This window comes from Dipodomys spectabilis, unplaced genomic scaffold (genome assembly GCF_019054845.1).
Source record: "Dipodomys spectabilis isolate Male_0828 unplaced genomic scaffold, ASM1905484v1 ptg000112l, whole genome shotgun sequence".
NCBI classification, from domain to species: Eukaryota; Metazoa; Chordata; class Mammalia; order Rodentia; family Heteromyidae; genus Dipodomys; species Dipodomys spectabilis.
Window position 1 is genome coordinate 2,629,623 of NW_024870789.1, and position 12,057 is coordinate 2,641,679.

Genomic DNA, 12,057 nt, shown 5'->3' on the forward strand with positions numbered 1-12,057 from the left:
AAAGAAGGAACAAAGAAGGGAGATAAGTAGGAAGAGGTTGGGAGGAAGGGAGAGAAAGATAGGAAGGGAGGGAGAAAGGAAGAAAGGAAGGAGGGGGGAGGGTAAGGGGGGGGCAAGAAGAATGGCTTGGCTCTGGTAGTTCACACCTGTAATCCTCACTACTCAGAAGGCTGAGATCTGAGGACTGTGGTTCTAAACCAGCCCGGCGCTTACCTCCAATTAGCCACCAAAAAGCCAGAAGTAAAGGTGTGGCTCAAGTACACTAGCCTTAAAAACAACAACAACAAAAAAAACTTAGGGACAGTGCAAGCACCAGGAGCGCACGCGCGCGCGCACACACGCACACACACACACACACACACACACACGAAGGATGGAGGGAAAAGGGCTGTGTCGAGTCAGTCTTCTTGATCAAATTATTTCAATTACATTTTAGAGAAAAGGGTAATAACAAGTTAAAGACGCCAAGAGAAATCAATCTGGCAAACGCAGATGGCACAAATTCTCTGGGACATCTGCTTTGTCCAGCGAGTATCAGGAGACCTTGGAGGTGAGGGAAATGAGGATTGAAGACTCTGGACGGTTACCAAGCCAGGGTAGGCCAGGCTGCAGATCCCCACTGAACGTGCCAACTGTAAAAAGCATATGGTTTTCTTCAAGAAAATATGACAGAATTTTGAGACATATTTTTGAGAACCACATGACTTGAATATTAAATTCTGCTAATGTATAGTTCTGTCAAGATTATGTTTAATAAGTCTTCATATGTTAAGTATCTGTAAGCAGAATGTCTGGGCTTTGCTTTTCAAAAGCCAAGAAGCAGTCAAAAAAAGAAGAAAAAAAAAGAAAGAAAGAAAAGGAAAGAAGAAACATGGCAAAATGTTGACATTTGTTGAGCTTCAGTGATTAGTACATTTGGGTTCATTATAATATTCTATTTTTGTGCAAGTGTAAAATCTTCCATAATCACAGGCAGAATTGAAAGAAATGAATGGAAAATGTGCTGACTGAATTCTTCCTTTCCCAATTTGCTTAGAGGGGGAAACAAAGAAACAAAATCCTCTCTGCCACATGGGGAGAATTCCCAGCCCTCCTGAGCCCATGGTCCTGAGTTTCACAGAGTCTACAAAGAAAGCCATGTCCCACCACGCCTGACACCATCCAGGGCTGGCTGGTGGAAAGGTCACTTGAGGAAGGGCTGCTGGTGTGTGTGTGTGTGTGTGCGTGCGCGCGCATGCATGCGTGCATGCATGTTTGATTTTGTCTATGTAATGCTGGTAGGCCATTCTTTTTTAAATTTTTCCCAGGAGTTCCACTTTGTCAGGTTCACACCCACCCACAACATGCCTCACCCCTAACCCCTCTCCCTTACCTCCCAAGCTACCTCCAGGGCTCCGCTGTCTCACGCGCACATGAACTCGCTCCAAGAGGTCCTTTAAGAGGACGCGGTATATTTTAATAATAAGAAGCCAGGTGGCGTGGTACCATTCAGAGACAGCTGACACTGGCTTTCTCCAGCTCCCTCCTGCACGGCCGAGAACCTTGAACCGCAGTGAACATGAAAAGCAGGCTGGGCACCCATCGCTCATGCCAATGTCCTAGCTCGTGTGTGTGTGTGTGTGTGTGTGTGTGTGTGTGTGTGTGTGTGTGTGTGTGACAGAGAGGATGGGCATCGAGGCTCAAGGCCAGCCTGGGAGAAAACAAGTGCACAAGATGCTTTTTCCAGAAGGGCCGGCACCATGGCGCAGGCTGGGTATACCCCGGCATGCTCTGGGCAGGAAGCAAGAACTGCCTCAAAAATAAGGGGCAAAAAAATACAGTTTGGAGGCGTGGCTTTGTGAAGAGAGTGCCTGCTAAGCAAGTGCTTAGCAGGGCCTGGAGTTCCAAACCCCAGCACTGCCAAAGATAGGGAAGATAGGAGCTATGGGTGCAGCTGGTGCGGTGCCCCTGGCAGGGACATCTTCAACACCACAGCAGTGGCTACACCTGGCACACCAGGGCCCACGAGTTACTGGAGAGAGGACAGGGCTGCAGGGCTCTTGAGTGAGCAATGGCTGGCTCAGAGGAGGGAGGGTGGGAAGCATGGGGGGGGGGGGGGGAGTCAAGGCTGAGCTCCTCAGAGCCAGCTGCAGCAAGGGACAAGAGAACAAAGAAGAGGAGGAGAGGAGGGCCACAGCTAGTGTGGCAGGAGCCCACGAAAAGCAGAAGGCTTTGGTACAAAGAAACCATGTGAAGAAGCAAGCCTTCGACTCCAGGCTGAGGCCATCCATTACTCAGACACCCAAGGCCTGATCTGTGGTGAACTTCCGGGTCTTCAGCTCAGTGGGACTGAGCCAAGCAAGGTGGCAGGAATGCTATGCTGACCCCACTCGGGTCATAAGCATGGCAGCCCACATTCTGGGGCACATGTGTAGCCACACCTGGTCCAGTAGTGTCCTGAACTGTGACGCCATCGATCACCCTCAGCTTTTGAAGAATTTAAGCACACACCCACCCCCTGGCCTGTCATCCCCAGGACATGGCCAAGCCACACAGTGAGTCTCAGACCTGCCTTCACCTATGAGAGCCCCTGTCCAGGAGAGGCCTAGGCCACCCAGGCCAGGCTGCTGGGCCTGCACACCTCCTGCGCGAGTGTGGACACTGCCAGGGCCTCGGGTGCAGGGGAAAGGCCCAGCCCACAGCTGAGAGGTTCAGAGGACACTGGATGCCACAGAGGCCAGGCCCCAGGGGCCCTAACCATAGGGCCCTGACCACAAGAAACCTATGGCCCAATCATGGATGGACTCAAACTTTGGCAGCTGGAGGGGAACAAAGTAGGACCCCAGGGCGCTCCAGTCTAGCTCGCCCTCCATACCCCTGCTTCCTCTCCATCTCCACCCTCTGCTTCCTGCCCACCCCTGCTCCCTGCTGCCTGTCCATTTCTATCCCCTGCTTTCTGTCCACCTCTGCCATCTGTTTCCTGCCAATCCCTACCCCACTTCCTGTCCATCCCTGCCCTACTTCCTGTCTACCCCACTCCCTACTTCCACCCCCTGCTTTCTGCCCACCCCCCCCCACTCTGTCCACCCCACCCTTTCTTCCTGCCCACCCTGCCCCACTTCCTGCCCATCTCGCCCCGCTTCCTGTCCATCTCCACCCCACTTCTGTCCACCTCCATCCCCTGCTTCCTGCCCACCCCACCCTACTTCCTGTCTACCTCTGCCCCCTGCTTCCTGTCCACCCTGAGGGAGGCAGTTCATCATGCCCTCTGCCATGACAGTCTCTCCACAGACATGAGCGGACAGGGCCGGTGATCATGGACAGAAACCTTTGAACTCACGAGTAGAAACAAACCCTCCTTCCTTTCAGCTGAGTGCTGTCAAGTGGCAGCAGGGTTGCCCCTCAGAGCCTTGGGCTCAGGAGGACTCCAGCACCATGTACATGGGAGTCGGGGTTCCTAGGAAAGGATGCTGGGGCCAGGTGCAGGCCTTCTCTGACAGTCTGAAGGTCTGATGGTATTGTTCCTCAGTCTCCCTGAGGTGTCCAGGGGTATCTGCCAGTAATGGCACAGTAGGGAAGGGAAGGGCACTGGCCACTGGCCAAGAGTACAGAGACGAGGCTTTCCCTTCTCCCAAGCCCATGGGAGCTTTCCCCATCGCTAGAAAGCAATCTGTCTCTTCTCCCTTGGAGAACTGTTTTCCCTCCTAACATGGAGATGTGTTTCTCTCACATGCCTTCTTCATCGTCGCTGACCAGCCTATGTAGAGGAAGATGAACTTCTCCATGTCACTTCCATTTGCTTCCTCAGGCCTGGCAGGCTTTGCATCCCTTCACCCCATCAATTGTCTGCCACACACCAGCTGCCTGCCATCCAAGAAGCGCCTCAAGTCATCTTGTAGGCTTTTCTCCCCTTGAAACAGAAAGTCTTTCTACTCAAGACATATCTTAACTAAGTATGGAAGGAACCCAGAAGCCACAAACCATGTCCTAGAAGGGTTAGAAATATCACAGATGGCTCTGCCTGTCTCTCAGCAAAAATAAACCGGCCAAGTGGAGCACACCAGGCCGCTATGGAATCACAAGTCACAATCCCCGAGGCAGAGGCCAGAGAGGCATCTCCACAAGCTGTTCCTTCTAAATAAAACCGCGCGCACAGGTGTCTGCCTCACGGAGATTATACCTGTGTGCATACAGTGACAGAGAGGTCTAGTATTTTTCACGAACTGAAGATAAAATTCCAGATCCTGAATTTATTAATTCATTTAGTTGTTGCTCTGAGGAATATAAAATAGCACCAAGTCAAATATAGTCCTTTTGGAGCAGTACTGGGGACTAACTCAAGAGTCCTGTGCCCACCAGGCAAATGCTCTACCACTTGAGCCACACCTCCAGCCATTTTTACCTTAGCTATTTTTCAAACAGGACCTCCAGCCTTAAAGTGCCAATCTTCCTACCTGCACCTCTCACCACTGTGCCCAGACAATGCATGTGGAGATGGGGTGTCTCATGAACTTTGTGCCTAGGCTGGTGTTGAACCACCACCATCTCAATCTCCGCCTCCTCCATGTCTGGGATTACAGGCGTGAGCCACCACATCCAGTGAGAAGCAATGCCACTTTCTATAAAAAAAAAAAACAAAAAACACTTCCTGGACATTTTACAGGACACTGTTTCATGTCAGAGGCAGCCATCACCGAGAGCCAACAGGAGCACTGGAGTCACTTACCAGCGCCCCTCCCGATGAGAGGAAGCAGCAGTGCACCCGTACAGACCGGTGGTGCTCTGCCCAGGGTGCGGGGCAGAATGTCGGGGGCAGCCTCTGCCTCTGCTACTCAGCATAGCTGTGACCGAATGCCTGGCAGTCAAACTAGGAGAGACTTGTTTTGCTAAACGATGAGGCTGGTGAGTGAACACAAATCAGTCAGGAGTCTAACCTTGATCCCCAGCTCGATGTTCTCCCCACCATACACGTCCATGCCCGGGTCCAGCAGGCCGATGTCCCCAAAGAATCTCCTGTTGACCACAAAGGAGCAGCCGATCATGGCAGGCGTCCTGTGAGAGAGAGAGAGAGAGAGAGAGAGAGAAAGCTAAGCTAAGCTCAGCAAAGCCCAACAGCAGCCCTCGGCTTCCCCAGAGCAAGTGCTGGTCCATGCCTGTCTCCCAGGGACCCTGGGTCCCCATCCCCAGTTCTCTGTAAGGCCAGGAGCCTTTGGTTTCTCAGGACACCGACGCGATGAGGACTGGTAGATGTGATTCTCATTGTGCAGCACAAGTTCATGGCAGATCCCATGAGTCCACAGAAGACTCCACAAGTCCACTGCAGACCGCATGAGTCCACAGCAGGCCGCACAAGCCCACGGCAGGCCCCATGAGTCCACAGCAGACCCCACAAATCCACAGCAGGCTCACGAGGCCACGACAGACCACGTGAGTCCATAGCAGGCCCCACAAATCCTAGAGATGAAGGGCAAGGCAGGCTTGCTCTCTGCCCATGAAGGAGAGGAGATTTAACATGTGGAGTGTGAGGGGGAATTGGAGAGGAGGCATGGAAGGCACGGGAGCCAGACTCCATGTTCTGTGGGGAGAAGCTGCTTTGTGTTTTTCTGTACTGAGGTTTCCACTCGGATCTCATGCTTGCTAGGGAGGTGCTCCTCTGCTGAACCACGCCTCCAGTGGTTTTTGAGATAGGATCTGGTGTCTTGTCCAGTCACACATTTGGACAGTGTCACAAACTATTGTTGTGCTGTTTTTGCCTCTGTTTCCAGATTTATCATCACCCTGGATACCACATTGATTTCCTCAGCACCCACCCATGTCTAGCCATGTTTCTAGTGCTACTTGGCTATTTCTAATAACCAAGATATACTTTTCCATTCAAGCACCACATAGTAATTAATTGTCATCATCACCACCACCACCATCATCATCACCACCACTATTATTATAATGACAATCACCATTATCATCATCATCACTGCCACCACTTACTGAGCAGAACCATGTACAAAGCACCCTTGTCTATTTGCTGTACAAAGTAGTGTGTCAGCATGTGTCACCTAGGTACACAATACCTGACTCCAAGTTAGACTGCAGAGCTATTGTAACAAGCCCAGCATGATACGACTGCAAACCAGACATGCAGACCCATGGTAATGGAAGATCCAGAGATCAACCCACAGAACACAGCTCCAGCCTTCTTCACAGGTTGCAAGGGCACACAGGGAGGATGAGGAGAGATAGCGCCATCCACGGGGAGAAGGCTGGAATGGTTCCCCGTGCCTTGGACTGCACATAGACCAGCACAGCTCAGAGGCCCTCATCCAGGTCAAAGGCCTGAGACTACAGGAAAGCCTGGAGAAACGCTTCTGGACACACAGACGAGGACTTTCTGAACAAGACTCGGGAGCTCAGGAAGCAGGAGCCAGAGCTGACAGTGAGGCTGGATCCCACACTGCCTAGCACAGGAAGACTGGTGAGCAGACAGCACACGCTCCACGCACTGCCCCAATGCAAAGAAGCAGATCAGGCCACCCGAAGACACAGAGGCATAGGGCAAGAGCAGAGTTCCTGATCTGAGCCCTGTTCTCTTCTGAGAAGGCTTCATGGAAGAGCTAGCCAGACCACCACATGGCCACACTACACCTGACCACAGATCCACGTGGCCACAAACCACACTGCACCTGACCACAGAGCCACGGGACCATGCCATGCCCCACCACAGAGCCAGATGGCCAGGAGACCACGCTGAGAGGTTGTGTCAGATTTCGGTCACTGTAACAAGTCTCGGAAATGGACTGCCTTATGAAGAGAAGAGGTTGGTTTGGGCTCATGATTTGGAAGGCTCCAATCTATAGTCAGACTCCAGGTTTTCAGGCCCCTGCTGGGGGCCAGAAGGCCACTGGGAAGAGCATGGGGGGGGCAGAACCACTCACTCCTGGCCAGAGAGCAAAGAAGAAGGGGAGGGATCGAGGCCCCCCCCCCGCCAGGCCCCCAATAACCTCAAGACCACTGCACGGGTTCCATCCCCCAGGTCCCAGCTCCTCCCGACAGAGCTGTCTGGGGACCAAGCCTTATATTAACCCAGGCCTCTGTGGGACATTTGAGACACAAACTACAGCACGAGTGAAGTGGCCAGGCACGGACTCATGCAAAGGAGGGCAGAGCCAGGGGTAGCCCGTGGCGCTGGGTGCCACATCCTGCCCCCAGGGCCAAACCAGCTCAGCTAGGCTACGGCTCAGAGCCCTGGCACTGGGTGGGGCAGGGAGGAGGGATAGGAGGCCCCCCTTGGACAATTTTGGGGAACTGGTACCTACTTAACACTAAGAATATAATTTGGGGGAAGGAGTTGTCCAGTGGGTGCAGAGTTCTCCACTGGCAAAATGCTATCATTTAATACCCTAAGTCCCATTTGCCTCTGCTCTACATAGAAACACCCAAAGGGTAAGTAGCCCTGCCTTAAAAAACCAAACAGCACCATGGTCAGCACACAGATGCCTCACAGCCAGTGGATGGTCGGCTGGCACACCGCAGCTAAGCCAGGGATTACTGGCCAGGAGTAACCCACACCCAAGTCACCACTTCCTGGGAATGCAGAGTGGTGTGCCTGGAATCACATGGCTTCCTTTCTCCTTCCAGAGGAAAAAAAGAACTCCCCTCCCTCCCTATTCCCTCCCTCCTCTCTTTCTCACATTCTCTCCCCCCGCCCAGGCCGGGATTTTTCACAGATGTAGAAAATGCCAGTGAGGACTGAAGTTGCTAGAGCTGACAGATTCTGCCCCGGCTTACTTTACTCAAACAAAGACCACATCCACACGAGAAGAAGATGCTTTCCATAAGCAGTTCCTCCAGCATAACACATTTCCCTCTTGCTAATCACATTGTCTTTAGGCTCCAAGAGGCTGATTTGCAGACAACCCTCTGAAGAGTATTTGTGTGAAAGCACGGTGCACATACTTGGCACACGTGGTTTTTTCAAGTGTCTGCTTAGCTATCTTGTGCATGAGAACTGTTAGGAAGACAAAGAGAAAGAGGAAGGAAAGCTCTAGAATAGATACCACTGAGCTACAGCTCCCACCGTGGCTGATATTTGCTCGTTAATATCTGACAGCCAAGTGCTGGAGGAGACTGATGGTCAGGACGACCAGTTGAGTCATAAAATGCACTGCCAGAGTGAATCCATGGACTTTTATTGCCCTGATAATGGCCTGGCTGAGGTGTTAGAGACACAGCTTTAATTGACAGTATGTGGAGTCAGATTTCCCAACTGTTAGAAATTAAGCACATTTATTTCTTACAAATTAAATTACCTGGAAGGGGGTGGGGAATCAGCCTCAGGTGCAGAAATATTTCATGTTTACCAACCAAACAGGTCAGTTGCTAAATAGCCCTGCTGGGTCCTGACACTTGGCCCAGAAATGGCATCTGTCTTCCTAACAGAGGGGAAGAAATGGTGACCTGGGAGGAAGGGTTTCACCCCCCCCCCCCCCCCCCGTCACCTTTCCCAGCACAGGAGGGACAAGGACAGGCCCATCATTTCCTCCCAGTAGATGATTGAGGTGCATGGGAGACACCGCCATGCTCGCCTCCTCACGTGGACGGCGGATGACGGAGGTACTCTAATGGTCTCTATGTGGTTTTAACTTTCCAGTGAGGACACAAGGAAGTGGGGATGGCATCCGGTTCTGTGGTGCCACCTTCGTCCCCGAGGCTTTCTACCTTGAGCCTGATGTCCTGAAACACTAGGGGCATGGACCTGGGTGACAGCTCAGGCCACAGGGTAGGGACGCTCTGCCCAAGATCCACACCAGGCCATGGCCGCCGACATCTGCTCTTGCTCCTTTCTCGGAGGCAGACGATGGAAACTTTTAGTTATTCTGAATCCCAAGCTCCAGGAAACCTGCTGCTTGTTCAGCAGGGCCTCCTCCATCTTCCTGGATGGCACAAAATCTGTGTGGTCCCTCATGACCTTCCCCATGACCCCGAGGAACAGCACCAAGACAAACTGGCAACCAGAGCGCCTGGCTCCTCTGACTGGGATAGCACCCGGGGCTGCCCTCCACCTTGAAAGCCGGGGGCAGGAGGGAGGGAGTGGGTGTGGCACGGAGTGGGGTCCTCACCCACAAGGAGGGGATTGGGTTCTTCTGTGTGCCTGAGACACAGACTCTGCAAAACACATGCAAAGCAACTCGACACAAGCAAACTCATGGACCCTTCCAGAGCCCGGGGGCTGATGGCAGCTGGCCCAAGACAGAAGCTTCTAGAAGCACATCTGTGATCAAGGCACAGCGTTCTGCCTCCTGGCTGCCAAGGTGGAACACAGGCTCTAACTGAAGCCTAAGGCGACCTCTAGGCCAGTGCCTCTCTTGAGTACGAGTGGAGGAGGCAGCAAGGCGGCTGGAAGAGAAATTCCCTCCTGCTCTATGGCCGTCACAAAGAGCCCCCCAAATCACCAGCTACAGGACCCAGAAATTTAGGGGGATTAAAAAAAACCCAACACATTACCAAGCATAGATCGTCATATGACCGGCGCCAATGGATCTCCTCATACATCTGACTTGGTGTTTGCCCTGTGGGTTCCGGCAGAGGCGGCGGCTCAGGACACGGCAGCCCCGTGTCTCATTCCTGGTCACCCGTCTCCATTCCTCACCTTCTTTTCTGGGAGCATGTTTAAACCAAGAGATCTACATAACTCCCCACAGATAACAGGACGTGTTCACTCAGGGAAACGCTTCCCAGTGTCTAGTCTGAGTCCTGGGGAAAACAGAAGTGGTAGTATGTTCCACCCTTACTCACTCCCTGCCCTCAGGGGCTGGTGGGCAGAGCTGAGGTGCACACTACCCCGACTCCATGTCTAGGAGTATGCCTGGACTGCGATCCTCCCACTGTCAGCCTCCCAAATAGCTAGGATGATAGGCCTGAGCCACTGAGGCCCAGCTCAGAAATGAACTTTTTACAATCCACACCCACATGGCAGAGGCACGGGGGGCCATCAGAGGGTAGCAGGGCTTCCTCTCCACAAGTGAGGAGCCACACTTCGGGGGAAACACCCAGAGTGGGCCCAGGGAACAGGTAAGACAGCCCCCTCCCCCTCCCATGCCCCCACCTAGTGCACAACCCGAAACTCCCTCACAAGCAATTTCTCCTTTTCCCTCAGCAGTATGTCCTCCTCTATTCTCTGCTCTGCCACGTGAGGACAAAGGCCCCAAAGGACAGAGTCTAACCTCTCCCCTGATTAGATTTTGATTAGATTAGGCCATACAGTGATTAGTGCTGTAAAATTAGACTCTGATTGGAGGCACTAACAGGAGGCTCAGAGAAACAGAAGGGAACAGGCCTTTCCTGTCCTCAGCTCTGGTCTGCATCAATCAAGCGGTGAAGGAAGGGCCCCAACCTCCAGCTCCCTCTGATGCTCTCACCATTGGTAGTCCTGCACAAAGCCATCCACCCACCCACCCATCCATCTATCCAACCAACCAACCAACCAACCATCTATCCATTCAACTATGCATCCATCTAACCAACCATCCATCTATCCAACCATCTATCTACCCATCCAACCAACGAAACAACCATCCATCCATCCAACTATGTATCCATCTGACCAGCCATCCATTGATCCATCCACCCAACCAAACAACCATCCATCCATTCATCCATCCATCCAACCAACCCCACTGGACCCTACCTGAAGCAAGCTCTTGTCATGAGCACTAATGATATCCCAGGTACCTGCTAGACTTCTGCTCCCCTCTGTTCCCTACACAACCCTCACAGCACTATTGTAAGCACTCTACCATTTGAGTTCTGCCCCAGGACCCAGATCTTTATTATGCTTTTGAGACAAGGTCTTGCCTTTACTTTTGCTTAGACTGGCCTTGAATTCACAATCCTACTTCAGCCTCCTGAAGAGCTGAGATGACAGGAATATGCACCTTCATGACTGGTTTAAAAATATTTTAATAAAAATCAACCTCAGGCTTAGTGGTGGAGTGTTTATCTAGCAAGCACGAGCTGCTGGGTTAAATCTTAAGTTCTACACAAACAAGCAGGCCAGTAAATAAATTCTAAAATAAAGTGAAGACTTCAGTTATTTCCAGTGCTCACAGAGCCGCATGTGGCCACCATATTGGATGGTTCTGAAAGGCACATTTCCATCACTGGAAATGGTCCACTGGATAATGCCACTCCATTGATCATGAACCTATGGAGCCACCAAAGAGCCTGTGAAAAAATCCCAATTCCATGCATGTCCAGAAGACACAGCCCTAGGAAGTTCATATAATCAGTGCTGACCACCTGCCCTTAAGTGCTGCTGTGCAGTATTATGCCAGACCACAGTTTAGGAAAAATGGAGATCTTTTCTGTTAAGTCTCTTTCTGGCCATATTAAGCCTTGAACTCGGCCTTGTGTTTGCTAGGCAGGCACTCTTACCACTGAGCCATGCCTCAGCCTCTATCTTCTTCTGGTTACTTTGGAGGTAGGGTCAGTCTTCCTCCCTTCCCAGTGTAGGCCTGGGTAACATTGAGTCTATCTCTTTAAGAAACTTTGTCTAGCCTTGAGCCATCAGCCTCCCAAACTCAGCTTCCTGAATACCTAGGAATACAGGCATGAGCCACCAGCACCGGCTCATTCATCAGAAGCCCCTCATTAAGCAACTGCTGATGGGGTGGGAGGATGAAGGGATGGTTAGCCCAAGGTGGTGAGAACCACCAGTGCAGAAGAGCAGTCAAATACACCCTGTGCCTTGGGTTTTCTAATCACAAAGCTGATCTTTAGTTCAGTGCATCTACACCGCCGCTCACAGCTCACCTTGACTGGAAAATAACAGCTTATATACAGTGAATAAGTAGCTATGCTTCTTAGGCTTTCCTAGAAAAACCCAGTGGACAAACTTTAACAGTTTTTTTTTTAAAAAACCACCAACAACAAACAACAAAAAACCAATGAATTCTTGATTGAGCAATTAGCTTTGCAAATACTCATGCACACGAGGAGAAACTGGCGGATTATTAATGACCACACTGCACGGAAGTGTGGCAGGTTCTCTTCCGTGGAGCTGTGCCAACAGGCAAACTCTGT

General features: G+C 51.7%; 1 protein-coding gene across 1 annotated transcript in view; it reads right to left on the reverse strand.

The window, feature by feature from the left end:
- Galnt17 (polypeptide N-acetylgalactosaminyltransferase 17) overlaps positions 1 to 12,057 on the reverse strand; it is a 145,154-nt gene that overhangs the window by 39,426 nt on the left and 93,671 nt on the right. Inside the window, exon 6 of the mRNA XM_042688088.1 lies at positions 4,914 to 5,031. Within this exon, the coding sequence (XP_042544022.1) occupies positions 4,914 to 5,031 (118 nt within the window). The remainder of the gene's footprint in view (positions 1 to 4,913; positions 5,032 to 12,057) is intronic.